This window comes from Aplidium turbinatum, chromosome 7 (genome assembly GCF_918807975.1).
Source record: "Aplidium turbinatum chromosome 7, kaAplTurb1.1, whole genome shotgun sequence".
NCBI classification, from domain to species: Eukaryota; Metazoa; Chordata; class Ascidiacea; order Aplousobranchia; family Polyclinidae; genus Aplidium; species Aplidium turbinatum.
The window spans coordinates 3,115,678-3,136,423 of record NC_137478.1 but is presented as its reverse complement, the minus strand read 5'-3'; the positions used below and the strand labels follow the sequence as shown (position 1 = coordinate 3,136,423).

General features: G+C 38.0%; 1 protein-coding gene across 1 annotated transcript; it reads right to left on the bottom strand.

Moving 5' to 3' along the window:
- Positions 1 to 2,001: 2,001 nt before the first annotated feature.
- LOC145774121 (transmembrane protein 87A-like) lies at positions 2,002 to 10,755 on the bottom strand. The gene has a single exon (XM_082585274.1). The coding sequence runs from the start codon at positions 10,659 to 10,661 to the stop codon at positions 9,231 to 9,233; it is 1,431 nt and encodes a 476-aa protein (XP_082441400.1). The 5' UTR covers positions 10,662 to 10,755; the 3' UTR covers positions 2,002 to 9,230.
- Between the last annotated feature and the right edge of the window lie 9,991 nt (positions 10,756 to 20,746).

The following is a 20,746-nucleotide window of genomic DNA, read 5'->3' as shown; positions in this document are numbered from 1 at the left end:
TGGCAATATTGTCGTTTTTATGTCGAATCGATGTTGTCGGACATTGAATCGTTGTTAAAAAGGAAAACTAGGTTAGTTGACATCCGAGGGGAAAACATTTTATCATCCTATTTTGCAAAAATTCTGCTTCTTTTAGTAATGTCCTTCACATCATTGAAATACTTATTTTATTACCTTGCCGTCATCGTCAACACATGTCGAACGTTGCTTCTCGTTGCTAAAAAGAATTCTAGATGAGTGGCGAACTTCTTTAAAATCAGTCACATTGGAGACACTCGTGCGAGTGTCGTTAGATGGTCCCGGCAGTACTGGATTACAATCCCGATGAAGCAGTTATTGCGTGGTGCAACGATTCTATTGTAGGACGTCGCCCAGGCCCAGACTTCAACAACGCTAAGTGATGATTTTAGCATTGTTGCAAGTTTAATTCTATTTACTTGTGCTATCGTTATTTTGTATTTTGGCCTCCAAGCACGCAGATTTGGCCGGCGAAAAGGAGCTCCCGGTAGGCCACGATTGCTGCCGAAAAAACAACGAATTTTAAGGCGAAAAGCAGAAATTGTTATATTGCAGAATGTGCAGTAGCTTACATGACTTTAAAACGGCATCATTGCCCCCCCTGCCCCCCCATCTGCAGAAAAATTGAGGGCAGGGGGGGCATTCGCCCCCCCCTGCCCCCTCGCTTCCGGCGCCCCTGCTGCCAACCTTGCCAAAGTGCTCCAACTGCTAATTTTGCTTGTTCAATTTCATTTTGTGTTTGTTTAAAAGATCAATAAAAGTCGTTTGAAACAACTAAAAAATCTCAAAGTCTAGACAAATGCTGATCGAGGTGTATATCATATTAGTATGGGTTGCCCACAAACCTTTGAATCACTGTGTGGGTAGCCCATAAAAAATGTGGGCAGTCCATAAAAAATGTGGGCAGCGCATGGCCTGCCCATGAAAATGTGGGTAACTGGGTAGCCCATGGTCTGCCCATAAAAAATGTGGGCAGCCCATGGTCTGCCCATAAACAAAGTGGGCAGCCCATGGTCTGCCCATAAACAAAGTAGGGAGCCCATGGTCTGCCCATAAACAAAGTGGAAAGCCCATCAATATTTCATGCTTAGCCCATGATCAATAATTTTATGTGGCTAAATTTAAGTTATTAAAATGCATTTATATGATCACGCATTTGAAGTTTTATATTCCACCTTGTCATTTAGCAACACATTCTGCAAGAAAGCCCATATTGGGCACATATGGCAAAAACCCACATGCCCATTAAAATAGTATATGGGGCCCATATGGGCTTGCTGGGGGGTACGGTTAATTAAAGATCGAAACAGCGGCGTTCCTTTCGGAGTTGGTATATTCTGCATTTTCATTCATCACAGTAGGGTACCAGTAATGTATTTATGCTGAGGCTTTGTTTACTTCTCCGTCTAGTATTGTTTTGGCATCAATCAAAATGGACTGTGAGGTCAAGTTACACACCCATCCCATACGGCAGTGACTGATGACCTCAATTAGGCTACGACAAAAGGTACCGTCATTGTGTGTAGGCCTACCGTAGCCTATTTCTTGCTGACTACCTCACTGAATGTAGTTCCATCAACATAACAAACGTTTTTTTTCTCGATTGACTTGAAATCGTATCAAGGCAGCTAAAAAGCCATTTTGGAAGCTTAATTTTGGCAGTGGGCGATCGCATTCTTGCAGAGGTCTTGAGTGCAGGCCTGATAAACGAGAAAGAAAGACAATTTTCGCTTTGTTGTTAAGTCTACCTACCGAAGAATGAAGATGTCCGCTGAATGCGGAGTTGTTCTTGAAGTTGAAGAGTGCGTCACTCAACCGAACATCCCGAAAGTTGAACCAGCGCTGCCACAAAGTAAACAGATTTTCACGACGTCTCACCTTACTTGTAGGCTATAGGCCTAACCAGTGGCGCGTTTACGAAACTTCATCTCTAGATTTGCTGTCGTTCATTGAAAGTATAGCACGCTCATAAAACGTATCTGTATATTCTGTATGCTATAGCGCTGTAAATGACACAGTACATGCACAAAAGTAGCCTACAGCTAAGTCCAGTGTCCACCTAAGCAATATTTTACACCAAAGCAATGTCAGTCCCGTTGAAGCAAAGAAGGTTATAAATATCTGTTAGCTGAGATGACGCAAGAGTGATATGCAACCAGTGGCGTTAACAGAGGGGTTCAGGGCCGGCATGATTTTAGGGGACCGTAATCTATCAAAGGGGCTCGGGAGTTTAAACACCACATATCGGTCCATCAGAAGTGAGCGTAGAGATGATAAAAGCAAGTGGAGAATTGGGAATTGAAGTAATGCTACAACTTAGCCAAAGGGTATTAGATGGAGAGGGAATGCCGGAGGAGTGGAAGCATAGCACTGTTGTTCCACTGTTCAAGAGAAAAGGGGATGTGAGAAGTTGCAGTGCATATAGAGGTGTAAAACTACTAGAGCATGGAATGAAAATTGTGGAGCAAATACTAGAAAAGAGGTTGAGAACATTGGTGAAATTAAATGATATGCAGTTTGGATTTATGCCAGGAAAAGGTACAGTGGATGCTCTGTTTATATTGAGAAGAATGCAGGAGGAATACCGAGAGAAGCAGAGAAAACTATATATGTGTTTCGTCGACTTAGAAAAGGCATTTGACAGAGTACCAAGGAAAGTGATGGAGTGGGCAATGAGGAAAAGAGGTATACCAGAGGTATTAGTGAGAGCTGTGATGTCTATGTATGAGGATGCAAGAACAAAAGTGAGAGTTGGATCAAATTATTCAAACGAGTTTTCTGTGAAGGTTGGTGTACACCAAGGATCAGTTTTGTCACCTCTGATATTTGCTATTGTGGTTGACGTTGTAACTGAAGGAGTGAGGGAGGGCTTATTGAGTGAAATTTTGTATGCAGACGACCTGATCTTGACAAGTAATAGTATGGAGGGACTGGAGAGAAAGTTTGAGAAATGGAAAGAAGCATTTGAAACCAAGGGTATGAAGGTGAATCTTGAAAAAACAAAAGTGATGGTGAGTGGAGCAGAAGGAACAGTTGTTGAGAGCAAAGTAGATCCCTGTGGAATATGTGGCAAGAGAGTGATGAGAAATTCAATGCAATGCAAGGAATGTGGAAAGTGGGTACATGCAAGATGTGCTAATGTCAAGAGAGCCGCAACAAGATTGGCGAAGTGTTTTGTTTGTGGGAAATGCAGTAAGCCTAAAGGAAGGAATGAAGCGGAAGGCCATGATGATGAGTTCTGCCATGGCATCGAAACAGTGACAGACTTCTGTTATCTGGGTGATCGGATGTGAAGCAGCGGTGACAACAAGGACAAGATTGGGCTGGGCAAAGTTCAGGGAATGTGGGGAAATGTTGTATGGCAGAAAATTTTCACTAAGGATGAAAGGAAAAGTATATCGGAGCTGTGTGCGGCCTGCAATGGTATATGTACGAGACATGGGTATTGAGAGAGAGTGAACTGGCAATCCTGAGAAGAACGGAAAAGTCAATGGTGAGAGCAATGTGTGGGGTGAAAACGAGAAGGGAAAAAAGGACTGAAGAATTGTTGGATATGCTAGAGATGAGAGAGACCATAGACCAAATGGCAAGGGCAAATGGAGTAAGATGGTATGGACATGTGATAAGGAGGGAGGAAGGAAGTTTTCTTAGAAAGCCACTAGATCTAAAGGTGGATGGGAAGAGGAAACGCGGTCGTCCAAGAAGAACGTGGAAACAACAAGTGAAGGATGAATTTAAAAAAGTCGGACTGACGGAGGAAGATGCAAGGGACAGGGTGAAATGGAGAAAAGGGATAAAAACAATTGCTGCGCAGAAACAATCGGCCACCCCCACTAGTGGGGAACAAACCGACGATGGATTATGATGATGATGATATCCTTTAGATATGGTGCTTTTTTAGGAGTGCTTTGACTTGAGGCCCGATGATATCATTGGTACTGGCCCAAATTATATTTTCCACGGCGCTGCATGCAACCTTCACAATAGAACCACCTCATGATGTGCATGGTCAACAGAAATCTAGCATACAAGTTCATCATCATCATCACTGAGCTTTGTTTTTCAACGTGCTGGTTTTACGGAGCATTTCTACACTCGTAGGCCCCACTGCAGATGAATGGCTGCACGCATAGCGAATGTCACATCGGATCACTTCACGCGGTGGTGTTACAGGGCTACCACCAAAAACGTTTGGTAGATCACATAGGCTACCACACTGTCACCGCCAAGATTTCCACTGTCGCCGCCGCATGGATCAGAGATGTTGACATGGGCTGCACTTGAGCCAGTTTTCAAGATCTTCATCATCAATGGTATTGGTAGACCTACCGGTAATAGCCTGCGATCAAGATTGTAGAAACTGGCAATGGTCTAAGATTAAACAACCAATTGTAACAGAGCATATCGTACAATTATTCGGTGTACAAATTAACAACATAGTTTGAATGGACATAAATACTAATATGACACGGCAAACTGAACTTGTACAGTAGAGTTCGCCCAATTCGTCAAGTGGGGGATTAGAAAAACGTGACAAATTAGGCGAACTGACAATTTATACAGACAGGTCAAAATTTGATTGCTTTCTGACTGGACCGAAAAAAATGTGACAAATTAGGCGAACTGACGAATTAAACGATGACGACTTTGATGTATTGTAGGGTCATGCGGGGTCAAACGGGACACTTTTTCAGTTTTTTGAATGCCACATAAAACCTATGATGAAATTTTAAAAAAAAATATTTACCACAGAGCATTACACCTTTCAGCAATGAAATGAGACATTTTTCAGAAAAATTAAAAACTTGCAAAAACACAAAAAAATGTGCTAAGTTGGGGTAGGTGTGGCCCATTTGACCCCATCAGCTGTGGGGTCAAATGGGCCACAACTTCTATACGTCTAAATGGTAAGGAAAGAACTTTATTTTTGCTATTTTATCACAGACCTGTTGGGTGGCATGTATTTTGTTCAAGTGATGCTCAACAATTTTAGCAATAAAGGCCTTCTACGCCCTTTTCAGATAAAGGTAGAACACATAATTTGCACTGCTCTTTTTCGCAACTAAAATTGAACGATATGAATAAGGAAACATTTTACAAATGTTCACTTTTAAACCGGCAGTCATAAACAGAGTAGAAGGGGCCAAGTCAAACAGCACGGTCTATAGTTGACAATTGAAATAGGGTGATTCATAAATTGGGGAAAAGTTAAAAGTTTGAAATTCAAATCGGGCACCCTCTCGCATCGTGTCAATACCTGAAAAAATAATCCTGTCAAATTTTTGGGGCAACTGAAAACATTTTTAAGGTTGCTACCTACTTTGAAAGCTTCACGGAATACACTAATAGCAACACGGGATTACATGATAGGAAAATAATGACAAAATTACTCAAAATTAATTAGTTCAGTGTTGACAGATGTCCAGAATGTTATTAGTTATTGCATCAGTGTAGACTTATTCCTATCTGGATACAGCTGTCTGGAATTTTAGACTGTCATGAGGAGGAACTGTATTTGCTCTTTGTCATTGGTGTGCAGAAAATTGTATTGGCTCATCACGCTCAAATTTGTATTTGCCACACCACATTTAGATGTCATTCACAACTCTCATGCCAAGTAGAATCGATGTTGTAGCAATGTAGGTGTCATTGGGTTCCTAAAGAGGTGGGTCTTGACTCAAAAAGTCAAAATGCAGTTCAGTAATTTTTTAAATCGTGTGTTGTTTGCTGTGATGAAGTCCTGCAGTTCTTCCCTATTGACAGTCATCAAGTCCACAATGGCACGTTTAGAAGGGTTCTCAAATCTTGGACTTTTCAAAGCCTTTACCACTTTCAGTTTTATGCTTTCTATTTTCTTTTTGCTCAAAGAGAAAAGGCATGTCTAGAGCATGCAACCAACAGCTATGTATGTCTAATAATAATAATAGGCCTGTTTACCTAAAAATACCATATAAATTAAATAGAATTAAAAAAGTTATGCAAGTGAGCTATAACTTGTCAAAAAGTCAATGTGGCCCATTTGACCCCATTTTATTTAAACAGAAAAATTACAAAAAGTAAACAAGTGGGACTATTAATATTTTCAACATACTAATTCAGCATTCTGGGGTGTATGCTGTTCAGTAAATTTTCATTCCAGCTTAATTAATTTTTGTGGTATACCAAAGTTTTTTTGGTAAATTTTCAAATTTTAATATTTTCACAATTTTTGGCCACTTTTTGCATCATCTGAAGTATATTTTCTAAATGTAGATCTGTGTTTGTTTTACATGATGCAAATCTATAGGAAAGCAGCTTTTAAATGAGCTATTAACTTGCGATTTAAAAAAAGAATTAGTAGGAAAAAAAATGTGATAAGTAAACAGAGTAACAGAAAGGCCCGTTTGCCCCCGCGTCCCATTTGACCCCGCTTGACCCTACTGTAGAAGCTAGCCTACTGTATATCACCGCAAGTGGACACCAAAACATTGTTGGAAACGTAGCTTGACCGCTGCATATTGCCCGCAAAATTTTACTTTATTTTTAAGCAAATTCAAAAAATTCTGTGAGGTGCCACTGCTATCTATATAATACTTTTGATGCACAATACCATCACGATCATTTGAGTTTGTTTGAACTGCATCAAGTGAGAGATCAGTGCATTTTTTAAATTAAGCAAGCATAGACTACTATTCAAAGCTTCAAGTTGTATATCATTATCGCGTGGAAGCGGTACGTTCCAGGTAGTTCATATATCTGCCTAATAATGAGAAGCGTCATAAAATTCTTAAGAATCACCTAATTGGGTTGTGATCAGTAGTATCGTGCTTACAAGATGAGGAAATTGAATGCATGCTGTACAACTAAGGAATAATAAAATTTTCACAACAAAAATTAAATCTTGCATTATAACGAAGAACACATGAACTCAGTCAGCAAATCAGTCCTTTTTTTATACTGATTCAATGTCAGCAAAGTTGAATAAATGTGAAAAAGAAGTGATTAGCTGACTGCGAATATTATACTAGACAAACATCGATGATATTGCGAGAGTTCTGTGTGGGAAGACACTTATCCTATGCCCAAGAACAACAGTGTAGTGTGTTGTTTCGAAAAGATGCGGTTAACATAGTGGGATCTCCTGACAAAAAAGTGTGTTTGCTGCCATGATTATGAGAAAAAAATCGCATTAGAGAATAATTTTTAGGCAAAAGATTGCACACCGTCTAGCACTCTAGCTAGAGGTAATAAGGTGCAGCAGTATGAAGGTGATAAACACAGAAATTCCCAGCAATAAAACATTGTCAAATTAAGAAATGACTACAAAATCTTCGACATTGAAAAATGAAATACTTCTGCATTAAAATATTTTTCATATTTATACAACAACGTCAAGCCATCACCCAACTACGTCCCAATACTTAAGTGATATCTTTGACCAAACAACCCTAATTTTAATGGTTTCTACAAATACCGAAAATTTGTGGTTTTTTATCAACTTGCACAAAGCAATATGAGTTTCTTGGCCTTCACCTAATGCAATAATAAGCTCACAGCTTTGTCCAGTACAAAATAATATGGTTGGATTACAACATATTCATTGTTCATAGATAGTGGTTTGTAAAAAGACAGACTTCAATATTGTGTGAAAACTCAAAAGCTCAGCTTCGGTTCAGAAGAACTTTATAATATGGCGTATTCATTATCCTGAGATTGCCGATACTAATGTACAACATTATTGTGTCACAGAAACAAGCCATGGCCCATAACTCCATCGGTTCCGTACAAAGTGATGTCATAAGGGGTAATGTTATAGGCCTATAAAAGACGGATTCAGACATCGGAATGGCCCGTTTCGGTGAGTCCGATCCCTTAACGGGGGATTTTTTCAATTTTTTTTTTTAATTATCGAGTACCGTAGCCTAATTATCATTGTCGTTTTAGGGTTAGGGGTTAGGAACTCACCGAATCGGACTCACCGAATAGTAGCAGATCCTTCAGACATACCAAGCCATAATTAAACGCAATTCTGCAAATTTTGTCATTCGCATAAGTCAGAATATGTAGCTACAACATAGGTAAGACCTGGGCGGAATATGCCACAAAATGACAAATACTGCCCATGTTGGCGCATACCTTCTCAGTTTTATCTAACATACCATACCAGTAGATGAATATCTTAGTATGATCAACAATCAACATACAATAGTATTCAGCTACTTAAGCTAACTTCGACAGTTATATAAATCCAAGAAACAGATTGTCGAGTTACAATTTGAGTCGTACTTCCGCTACTCGCTATTTTCTAGTGAAAAAAAAAATGTTTTCAGAAATTTTTAATGGAAACACTGAAGCATAGAAATCAAATTTTCCTTAACGTGTTTTCTCTGTGCTACAGAAACCTGATACTGGTATATCATTATTTTTCTACGTCATTTTGGCTTGACAAGGTACTTGAATAGCGCTTTCCAGGGTTAACTCAAGACAAAAGTAGCGGGAGCGCAAGCTAATTTCGATCCGAGCAGCGAGAGCGCATTACTTTTCATCGATTGGGAGCGAGTAGCAGAAGAAAATAGAGCGGTACTTTTAAAGCAGCAGATACTCACCTCTGCGTGTACACAACGTAGAATACAACATACACATAAAAGATTCACAAGACGTGTATATTTGTGTGTATAAGGCAGGAACTAGCAAAACGTCAATGATGTGATGTTGGTATGTGGATTGTGGACACTATCACAACGTACAATGGTCCAGCTTGAATAATACAGTAGTTATAATTTCAGTAAACAACTCAGGCAAAAATTCACATAAACATGTAGTTGTTGTATATTGTGCTTTCATAAACTTGGTATTACTTAGTTATCATCAATCATTGCCGATGAATTAGCGATCAGCCAGTGACCAATAACTACCCGGGTATCTCAATTCAACTATTGATCATGGATATTTCCACATTGCCCTTGATTGTACATTTTCCCCAATCATAACTAAACCTACAATATCATCGCTTGCAAAAGAGTCTTTCATTTTAATCAAGGCTTTGTCAGTCCGAGGACAAAGATTCAAACCCAACCAACCTACAATTCAAAGCAAATTTAGTTACATCAACAAAAACGGCACAACATACTCAATAGGCCTACTCATTGTCCATTTTGGCTCACTGATAAAGCAAAAACATTTATACCATCTGCTTCCAATTGTTTCCAGTCAAGTAAAAGTGGTTACATGGATCACTCCATTTTGTTCATTTCGTGCTTAATCATAATCACCTCTTCATCAGAATCAAGTAATGCAGGAAGAGCTGCATCTGCTACTGTCTGAGGAATGTTTTCTTCAATCCACTTCAAATCATCTTCAGCTTTTTCATTTGGTGATTTGAAGTAGCTTTTTTTATTTGAACTTCTCATTTTCATGCTTTCAGTCGCTCCACTTCCTAACATGGGCTCCTCCATGTCTTCCATATCACTGTCATTTCCATCAATCATAGGAGAGTAGGCATAGCGTTGATTGTTAGCATTAGGTCTCCACAAAATCATGATGACAAGAAGTATGATCGAAAATAGTATTGGCCAGCAGGCAGTGTCAAACCATTCATTGGAGAAATCTTCGACACAAACCTGTTCATGATAATAAATAGACCACAATATCATCCCTAAAGACACCAGCACACAGAACACAATTGTGTTTGCAAAATGCCGATACAGTGAAAGCTTCGCAGTGTTGCGACGTAATCTCAACGTCTTCATGGTTTGCAGCAGACTCATAAACACCCACCAACAAATTACAGAATCAATGATAGCCAACGGGATATACATGAAGATCCATGCACTTCTACTTGCTTCAAAGTACACATCTATTCGCATCATCGCCTCCAAAATTGCAACAACAAAGTAAAGAATTCCAATTCCAATTACCCGATGTAGCATAGGGCCCAGCCTGGGCTTCACAATTCCAAATCCCAAACTTACAACAATTACAAGCATTCTAGACACAGCTCTTTTAAAAGCTGATATAACCTCAGCAAACTTTTCTGTTCCGATCGCTGACTCTCCAGTAGAATTAACAGTAGAGTACTCGGAGTAATGAACTGCTTTTTCTATCAGACCCAGCAAAATAACTCCCCCAATCCAAAATTGCACACGCAATAAATCATGATAGTTACAAGCTGACATTACTAACCAAGCCACAGCATAAAAAGTATACACAATGCACATAATAATGTAAAAAATGAGAAGAGGGTATTCATGAGCCGACAAATATCCCTGTGGTCCTCTCATTTTAACAGTCACTTCAAAATACACGTCTTCCTCAGTTATAGGGTTGCCATTTTTATCTTCTATACCCACAACCACCAAGTAGTCTCCAAGAAACGTAGTGTTAGCTACACAATTAAGAAATGGGTTGCTGGCAGGGGCCACTGCTACATTTGCTTCTGGCATCATTTTACCTTTATTGTCATCTTTCGGTGTACTTGTAGTTAACTCAGCCTGTGGGGAAGTTTCTGAAGAATTCGCTTGCCGACGTTTCCGGCTTTGTGGAGTTGGTAAAGCATGTGTTACTGGAGTAGGTAATGGTTCGGTTGCTCGTGTGGGAAGTGATAGCCATTCTTTGACATGTTTCAAGTGTACAACATCGGTACATTTTATATTGGCTGTATTCATAACATATTTTCCTGGGTAGTCAAGTGTACACAAAGCTGGATTAGTAAAACATTTTGAAGCAATGTCTTTTGTTGCATTGTGGTCGCGGAATAGTCCTTTACACTGTAATCCGATCACTAGCCATCGAAAAACCACTTCATTTGAGCTGTGACATTTTTTTGTGCTGTTTACAATGATACCAATGTTTGAACCGTTAAAAAGTGTTTTTGACATAAACAGTGCTGAATCCTTCTCAGATTTTGCCAATGTAACAGTGAAGATTCCTTGTTCTGGCTTGTGTTTAAACGATTCCTGTAAAGAGCAGGTAACACAAACAAAAAATAACAGCACTTGAAAAACATTCATGATTATATTCATAAAATCTGTATGCCTGCATTAATATATGCACACTCACTGTCCTGTAAGTAAAGGTAAAGGTGGTCACATACTTGATTCAAGTGTGGGTTATGAGAAGATAAGATTGCGACAATAGATACACATTTTGTAACAGCTTGCAGGATGCATTGCTAACCTTTCAATAATGAACATGACAAAGCTGTGTGGCAAGACACGTTCGACAAAACTAAAAAGGATACCACCTATTTCGTCCCCTGAACACTTCATCCCCCGATTTTGTCCCTGGAAAAGATCGAGAAAAAAAATAGAGCAAAGACAAAGTCGTTAATTGGAGTTTCCGCAAACATTGTAAAATTTTCAAGGTGCTCTGCACAGGAGTTGACCAAGTTCAACGATAGAGCAAGAGCTTGCGTGCTGCTCTGGGCTACAGCCGTGTGACACACGATGAAAAAGATTGAAATCAATCTTGAAACTGAAACCCGTAACGAGAGCTTCTACAGTTGGAGCACACTGCTCAGTCTTGATAACTATTGAAACTACTTTTCTTCATTCGACTGCACGTTGAAACTTTTTGAAACACATCACAAACTAACATATATTAAAAACCAACTCATTCCATAACTTATCGAACCTTACATACCAAGAGTTAAGGCACCTACTAGTTTGTTTTTTTACTTTACGTTTGAGACAACTCCACTAAGCCACGTCGGCTCTGTTGTATTTTTTTCTCAATCTTTTCAGGGGACGAAATAGATTGCACCCATTTAAAATGATGTCAATTGAGAAAGTGGACTGATGTTGAGAATAATGAAGAGTACTTGCATGGTCATCGTCTGAAATGGGTTGAATTAGTTTAGACATCTTGAACGAAAGGATGAGAACAATTTCACAAAGCGAGTTTGAAATAAGGTGGTGAAAGGAAAAATGAGAAAAGGAACACCAAAGAAAACGTGGGATCACACCGTCAAAGATGACACGACCAGGGCTGCAATTTTTGCCTTTTTCGGTGACGAGGTCACTCGACACGCGCTATCACTATTCGACAAACGCCGTGCCTTACGGAAAAAAAAGAAAAAAAAAAGGAAAACAAAATGAAAAAAAAAACTGAGAGAGGACTAAACGTCGTCAGGTCGAGGAACAATCGGGGGGGGGGGCATCACGTGATGCAATCATAAAAGTGCTGACTTGCGTAAACTTTCTTGCGCCAGGTACTTCAAAGCAAGGTCTAAAAGCGACGCTTCACACGAGAAACTCTCAAGGCGTCCGCGCCGCCATTTTGAACACTGCAGGAGAATGCTTTGATCGAAGTTCCAACGCCTGGCATCAAACATTTCGCAACACACTTTTCGTGCTATTCAACACAACGGGTTTCTTTTATAGATGAAATAACCTAGGCTACGTTAAGTTGTCAACGTCTATGCCAGTTTTTATTTCGCCGTTTGAGCCAATTAACAATATTGCTCTGGTAAAATGACTGTTGGATACTTGCTATGAAAGTTTTTCACATGTAGAAAACAGCCTAGTTTCCGACCAGATGTTCAGAAAATACAGATGAAAAAAGCCGCTATTTTTATGGAAAGGAGTTCTCTTCCAGAACATTTTGAACACTGCGGGAAAATGCTTTGATCGAAGTTCTAACGCCTGCCATCAAACATTTCGCCACACACGTTTCGTGCTATTCGACACAACCGGTTTCTTTTATAGATAAAATAACCAAAGTAGGCTACTTTTAGTTGTCAACGTGTTTGTATTTATGTCTGACTCATGCACTTGTTGTTCCAAGATTGCAGAAATGTTTTGCAATGTGAACAAAGAATAGTAGACAGATAAACACGGTTGCAACTCGACTTCCTTCCACTAAAAGAGTTTCTGTGATTTCGTAATAGGCAATTTTGCACATTCACAAAAGCATACAACCCAGCTACCAAACCCGTCATTTTTACATTGATTCAACGTCTGCAGACGTTGAGTCACAATGCATGACATGTATAAACAAGTTTGCTGGATTGGAAGTCTGGACATCTGCAGGTAATTTGTCTCGTACCAGGCGAGATGCCATCCTTTGAAAGATTAAAACAATGATGGATTGATGATGAAAACAAATTTAAGATTTCCTTTCCGTTATATAACTTAAAGCAGGTGATTGATACAGGAGAAAATAATCGCAGAAGCACACAATAAAAGAACACAATAAAGCCTACTTATTACGCAAGTTTTTTACATCAAGAAAATAGCCTAGTTTCCGACCAGATGTTCAGAATCAGAAACACAGATAAGAAAGGTCGCTATATTAAGAGTTCGCTTCTAGAAGAATAGTAGGTAGTGACTGGGAGTGGATAAGGCAAGGTAACAGGCAAGTTGTAAGAACAGCATAGCTTTGCCCAACTACAGATAGGATAGTCTTCAGTTAGTCAGTATCTTATAATGACTAAAAAACGAAAGAATCCTCTGACAACACGGATGGCAAAAGCTTCGGTCGATCTTACCGAGAAGCGGTTACGGTTCAGCAAACAGCGAGTGAAGTGCGGGATCTGTTCGAAGGAGCTATCGAGAGAAGCATTGCCACGTCACTTTGGAACTTATCATTCAGGTAAACTTCCGGCTAATAGCGTTTAGTAGCAAAGCATTCTCAATTTTGAACATGTTTAATTTAATAGTGGTAAGCAAAAGCATGCTTAGTAAAATGCGCCTATTACGTTTTCACTTTTCAACAATAAAATTTTATAGATAAACCCGTTCAAGTGCACAAGAAACAACACATCGATAGCCTACATTCTTTTCTCGACGAGACAGTGATGACGTTTCTGAGTTTGCACAAGCAGTTCGGTCGGTGAGCTACCATCTGCAAATACAAGGTCAGGCCCTGGCGATAGCACGGCTTCACTAGATGTTCAAGCTCATCAGGAAGTTGAAACAACCTCTCATGTTGAAGTACCACCAACAATCGAAAGATCTGGGTTTCGGTCTAAAGTTGCAATGTTGTACGAAGGGGCTTGTTTGCCATCTCGGCACACCTTAAACGCTGTAACATTACGCCATTGTTTCGTATTATCGTAGTATTGTTGCGTTTTCTTTTATCTGCAGTTCATTTTTCGCTATATCTTCGCTGTGCTTCTTGGTAACTTGCATATTTCGCTCCTAACTGTGTTTGCGTGTGGGTACGTGCCTAACCATTTACGTACCAAGCGAGACTAAAGAGATGCCAAAGGAAAAATTCTCACAGTAGGCTACGCTAGGTGTATAGCCTAAGGGATTTTTTCTTTTGCGATCCTCAGTTTCGCGTTTACAACAGTTCTCCATGGAGCAAAACAAATAATATACATGTCCGGTAGGTACATAACTTAGCGCTTGATACTCCTTTGCAATCACTCAAACCAGCGTGCGATTAAAAACTTAAGTAAGTGACTCTGATACCACACAACTTGTGTGGTAATACGCGTATAATCTGACTCTTATGACATCATAGTACTATTCGACAAACAAACGCAATATTTTTGGTCGTTCAACAAGAAAGAAAAAATCGCAGCCCTGGACACGACAAAAAAAAAAAACAAATTGAAGATGCCAACAATAGAGATGGAGGACTCACTATAGAAAACTGGTTGACCCTGATGTTTTGAGATGAAGACCAGGCTTCTTTGAAGCAAAATTGATGATGATGACAATGCATCATGGCTACATCTCAGTAGGGATACCGTAGTCAAAAACAGTTTTTTAGTCGTTGTTGTTTTTAACGTTTTTCATGTTATTTCCAACTGTTTTATTTTTTTTTACAAGCAACAACTCCTTTGACTAAACATAACAAAGAACTGTATTACTGCAGTTTTGACCAATTTCTGTAAGTCAGAAGTGTGGCTGCAAGTGCAGTAAGTGGTACCGTACCAATGAACAACCCAACTTCAAGCAGTCTGCTTCTATTCGGAGCTCTAGTCTATTTAGAAGAAATCCCAGTTCGGAGAAAGCCTTTTTCGGAGAATTCTAAAACTCTACAACGGCTGTTTATTCAAAGGAATCAACTTATAATAGAGCTTAATCAAGTAAACTGTCAGCGAAAAAGCCACAACTACCAAAAAAAAATTAGTAAACAGAGTTCCATGATTAACAATAGAGGTTAATTAAATAAACTCTCAGCCAAAAATAGCAATGGTAAAACAGTGTCATACGGTAAGTAAAGTGTAAACAAAAACGTCTTAGCAAGTTATCAAACTAGTTATCTTAACCAGTTATCAAACGTTAAATGGCCTTCGAAACTACCATGCCAGCAGGCCATGTTAGGTAGGCTTCTACCAGTAGGCTTCTACAATACATTTCTCCATTCCGTTGGTATTTGAAATGTTTTTCTCTTCACTGGCATTCGCAATATTTTTGCACCAACAAGGCAAAGGACGAGATTCGCTGTGGACCTATAAAAACTTGAAGACTAGACCTACACCTGGGAAGCAGTGAATTTAAATACAACTGCAATTACGTTTCAGGTCCTTGTTTGCGTTGTTCTTCTCTAAGTGAACGCAAAAACATGATATCAATTAATGGATTTTTATAAACACAATTTTTTGTTTTGGCTGGCAACGTGAGAATTTGGCCGCCGGGAAGCAGCTCTGGTAGGCCATGCTTGGTTTCAAGAAAAATAAATGAGATAAGAGGCCTACTAAAGTAGTCCAGTTAAGCTTACATCAAATCAGATTTGATATATTTCCGCCTTAGGAAATGAAGCAAACGCAAAATAAAGTCAATGTTTTGTTTGCAACAATACATAGATTATAGCCTCCCCACTAAACCTTATTACTACCCTACTTCCATCGCAGCACTGGAAGGAATGGGGTGTTATATTTAATAAAGATACGATATTATAAATCAGCATTAGGAAAGCTCAAGGACTTGCTTCTGTCTGAAAACAGGACTTCACAATTTACCTTTTTATATAGGCCTATATATATGTATAATAACTGCAGACAGTGCACACCGCTTCAACCTTCCGATCTCATCAGTGCAGTGTTTACACTGGAATGGCCATGAAGGTATATACCTCCATGTGACATTTTCCTATTTTTCCTACATATATTGGTAAGTACCGGTACGGTAACTTGTAGCAGGAATGTGACAGAAAGAAATATAGCACCTATCTGTTATCGTACACTGAAAAACGTAGTGCCACTACTCCAACAAAAATGTGGTGACGCTCCTGCTACCAAAAATTTAGCCGCGCTAGCATCAAGTATCGTGCTACTGCACACCTCTGGGTAAAACAAGCATCTTTCTTCACTGTTCTTCTTTGTTACAGGTATTGAAAAGAGGGTAAAACAAGATATCCGTCATGCTCAAGTAAACAGGTGAATGTAGCCTCAGAGGCTATATTCACAACATATATATGGTAAGAATAGGCTAGCCACAAATCAGAGTAAAATTAATGCTTACGATACCGGTACCGTACCCTACTTTTGTAAAAATTATTGGGATTTGTTTTTAAAATGCAAAAAGTTTGATTATTACAAAACGTCACCAACATTTAAGGAAATTTTGTTGCTGTCAGTAATTGTCTGTCATCAAAATGGCAAAGTGCATGTAGTCTACATAATAGTAATAATTAAAATCCATCTAAAATATTTAATAGCCAACTTTAAACATCAACATATAGTAGCCTTAATAAACAAGCAAGCATTCAAAAGTAGCCTATGATATCATGATTTTATTTAACTCGTGACTTGAGCTGTCATCAACAACAGCAAACATCACAATTACGCAAAATTTTGGGAACCAAGCCAGTAGTGCAATCAATGTTCAGTGCAGTGGATGAAAATACGTCACACGAATCAAGTTTGAGGTGTTTCCACAGCAATTAAACATTTTAAAATGCAAAACACAAATAAAAAAGGAGATATTAAAAGTTGAATGAAGCTGTTCACCAGGCATTTAGTTAAACATAATATGATATAAAATCAGGGATGTATAAAATATACATTTTTCTGGTGCAAATCAAGCTGAACGATCACAAAATGCATGAGGTGATAATCTAACTAGGCTACTGTGTGATGTGCAGTCTAACCATAGAAATCAATCAATCAAGTTTATTTCTGTATAGCTCCACATCCATTTTCAATGTACACATCAGTAGATATAACAAATCGCTTTTTTGATATGGAAACTACACCATGGAGGCACCGAAAAATCCATGCGGTTATCTAAGTCAAGGTGCCCCCACATGGGATGTTTTACTGGATACAATATAGGCTATAATTGGATTAATAGTACGGAAAAAAGAAACACAAACACAAAGAAAATCAACAACAACAACAACAAAAAAGGAGAGAAGTTATCAACAACAGTAGCCTAAAGCAACAATATAATTACAGAAAGGCACTTAAATGGGTCAGTAAGTAGTAGCCTAAATCAGTTTAAGATGTAAATAATGCCAAAAATCAGCTTTAGCAATTTGAAATGAGTTGTTTTTTATATTCCTTTTTGAAAGAAGAAAAGAGCTCAACAACTGCTCTCCTGGGCCACCACGAAACGGGCTTTTGCCTGAGGATGAGTTTCTTTTATGTCCGGTATTCTTTCTCCATCCTATTATTATTATTATGACTGCTCATCCACATCAATATTGGAACTGGCAAATTCAATCCACAACACTTTTCATTAGGCTGTCATTCATTACTAGCCTACATGTGTGCTTCACTCTGTTTTTGTTTTATATTTTGCTATTTGTTTTTTGGGTTTTGTGGCCGTGCTAACTACTGATATATAGCCATAGCCTACTACATAATTTTTCATTCAGGCACGTTTTAAACCTTTCAAAGTTTTGCCACTTTTTCCCGTTCGTTAACGTGCTCGTAGGTCTATATCGATTTTTGTAGTTAGTATCTTTTTCGTCCCGGACGCGTTAATGACAAAAAATAAAATGATTGATTGATTGAATTTTATTTTAGACAGGTGGTCACTACCTGATCTAGTCCCTGAAGGAGTCAGCCCTGTCTGATTGACGAAACGCTGGAATAAAGTAGATTATTACCTTATTCATCTAGTGATAGTTCAGGTTAGTTTGCAACAGAAGAACGTACATCATGTCATTTAATTAAAAAAGGCGATATTATTATTTATTTCTATCAAACAAAGCTGTCCATATCCAAAACAACGAAATAATACAAACTGGAATGCACAAAGATCCAAAGAACCACTTTTGATGTCGTTAATTTGAGAGCTCACTGAACATCTACTGTAAAAATACAATGAATGCTGGAAGAATTAATACAAAACTTTTTTGTTAAAAAGCTATATCAGCAATCGTCTACAGCACACGGTCGTCAATGGAATCTCTTCAAACTCAAGACAGGTTACCTGCGGTGTGCCCCAAGGATCGACATTGGGACCCCTTCTTTTCTTATTGTATATAAATGACTTACCAAATTCAACAAACATGAATGTTAAACTATTTGCTGACGACACCAATCTTACGATGAGCGACAAATGTGAAATAAATTTGCAGAACAATGTGAATGCCGAAATGCAAAAAGTTTACAACTGGTTGAAGCTTAATAGATTATCATTAAATTTCTCAAAAACTGAATAGGCCTACATGCTAATAACAAATAAAAAACACATAAAAAATTTTAACATTAACATTGGTAACACAAGCATTCAACAAAAAGATCAAATAAAATACCTTGGCGTTTACATAGATAACAAATTAACATGGAAATATCACATAGATAAAATTTGCGGAAAAGTAGCAAAAGATTCATGGGCGTTGCTTAAACTCAGAAATTATGTCAACACAGACACTTTAAAAGATGTGTAGGCCTATCACGCTTTGATTTACTGTCATTTGCAATATTGTATTTCAAGCTGGGGAAAGGCCTGTGACAGTGCACTGGATCCATTAATAAAATTACAAAAAAAGGTTATAAGAATAATTACGAAACAAAATTACTATGCTCACACTAATTTTTTATTTTTTAAAATGAACATCTTGAAACTAAAAGACATACATAACATTGAAATAAAAAAACATATGTAGCCTACAAAGTTCATATGAATGAGTATCGGTCTACGTATTGTGATTTATTTACAAATGCTTCATCTATTCATCAGCATAACACAAGATATCAAACAGGCAACAATTATTTTATAAACAGATCAAACACAGAATTTGGCAAGAAGTCCATGCAGGTATTGGGACCAATGCTCTGGTCAGAGGTTCCAAGTAGGCTAAAAAACTTATCATTTCATTGTTTCAAAAAAGAGATCAAAACGTTAATTTTACAAAGCTACAGTGCATCGTAAGTGATATGTTATGGAAACCAACTTGTCAGTTGCTTCGGAAACTTTATTATTCTCTGCTTGCTTCATGGAATTTTGTGTTTTGGCCTACGTTATCATCAATATGTTTTTTTTTATGCGTATGCTGTTGTTGAAGCGCGGGAACGTTTCAATTATTATTTTTCTCTTGTAAGCTTATTTTAAATGGCAAAATCGTAATTTCCGTAGGGTGGCAATTGACTAGTAGACCGTATGGTCGTCTCGTTGTCTCCCTGTCGGTATGGGAACTTGTGTAACTTTTGTACTGTGTATATTGCATATTTCAAACATGTACCTATGTTCCTGTTACTGACAAATAAAACATTGATTGATTGATTGAATTAAAAATATTAAAACGATAAAACAATAGGATGACATCAGGTCTGATACAGGCTAAAACGAATTGAGGAGTGAATGCAACGGTTGATAAACGAAAACAAGCTTTTCCTCAAATGTTGTTCAAATGCAAAAGCATCAAATGTTCTTATATTCTTTTTCATTTATTCTTGTTCATCTTTTTCTTTGGTCTTCTTATTCTTGTTCATCAAATGTTCTATATCATTCATAACTTCATACCAACGGGCACTAACACAACAAAGCAAATTGTGTAGCCTAATATCATAAAAGAATCATTGTAACTTTGTCAGCGACACTTAATCGACTAAAACTGGAAGATCTAAATTTGTTCCACATTTGAGATGCGTAAAACGACACAGCCTACAATAAAAACAAAATAGCCTAAGTTACAATTTGTTTTCAGCGATGAGACTTTAGCAAAATGAGATTTTGCATTGTTTAGAAATCCATCAATTAAGTTTATTTTAACATAGGCCTACCTACTTTAAGTTATTAACAGCAATTTCATAAGCCAGCTTTAGCCTGATATTCTGAGATTTTTTATTTCTGATGATTTTCTATTCCTGATGATGACACTATGTGGTGTTGAAAACGTTGGATTTAGTAGTTTTTTTGTGTGTTTATAAAAAATGTTAAATCCGTTAACGTTACTGGGTGTTATATGTATCTGGTAGCCTACAACAAGTCAAGCTCTCTACCAAGGCTCAAATATAACATCTTATTAAAATATAATCAAATTAATGATCTGACCAATAACATTTCTTCATTAACTTTTGCATTCACCACATGCCTAGCTTAGCAGAGGTGAACGAAGTCAGTTTTTTTGGATTCCGGCTACGCTCCTGCTCCGAAATTCATTTTGAAGTGAAATAAGCGTGAAACTACCTTTTCGAATAGTTTTTAAAAAACACATAAAAGCCCAAAAATACGCGGGCTTTTAAAAAAAACCTAGCGGGTTGGGCTTTTTAAAAAGGCTGTGGCTATATTTACACTATATAGTGTAATAATAGCCTCAATAGCGTTGCCAGATAAGGAATTCTGCTCTAATTTGAGAAAAGTTTAAAGTTGTTGAAAACAAAAACTTGTATTTTGGAATATTT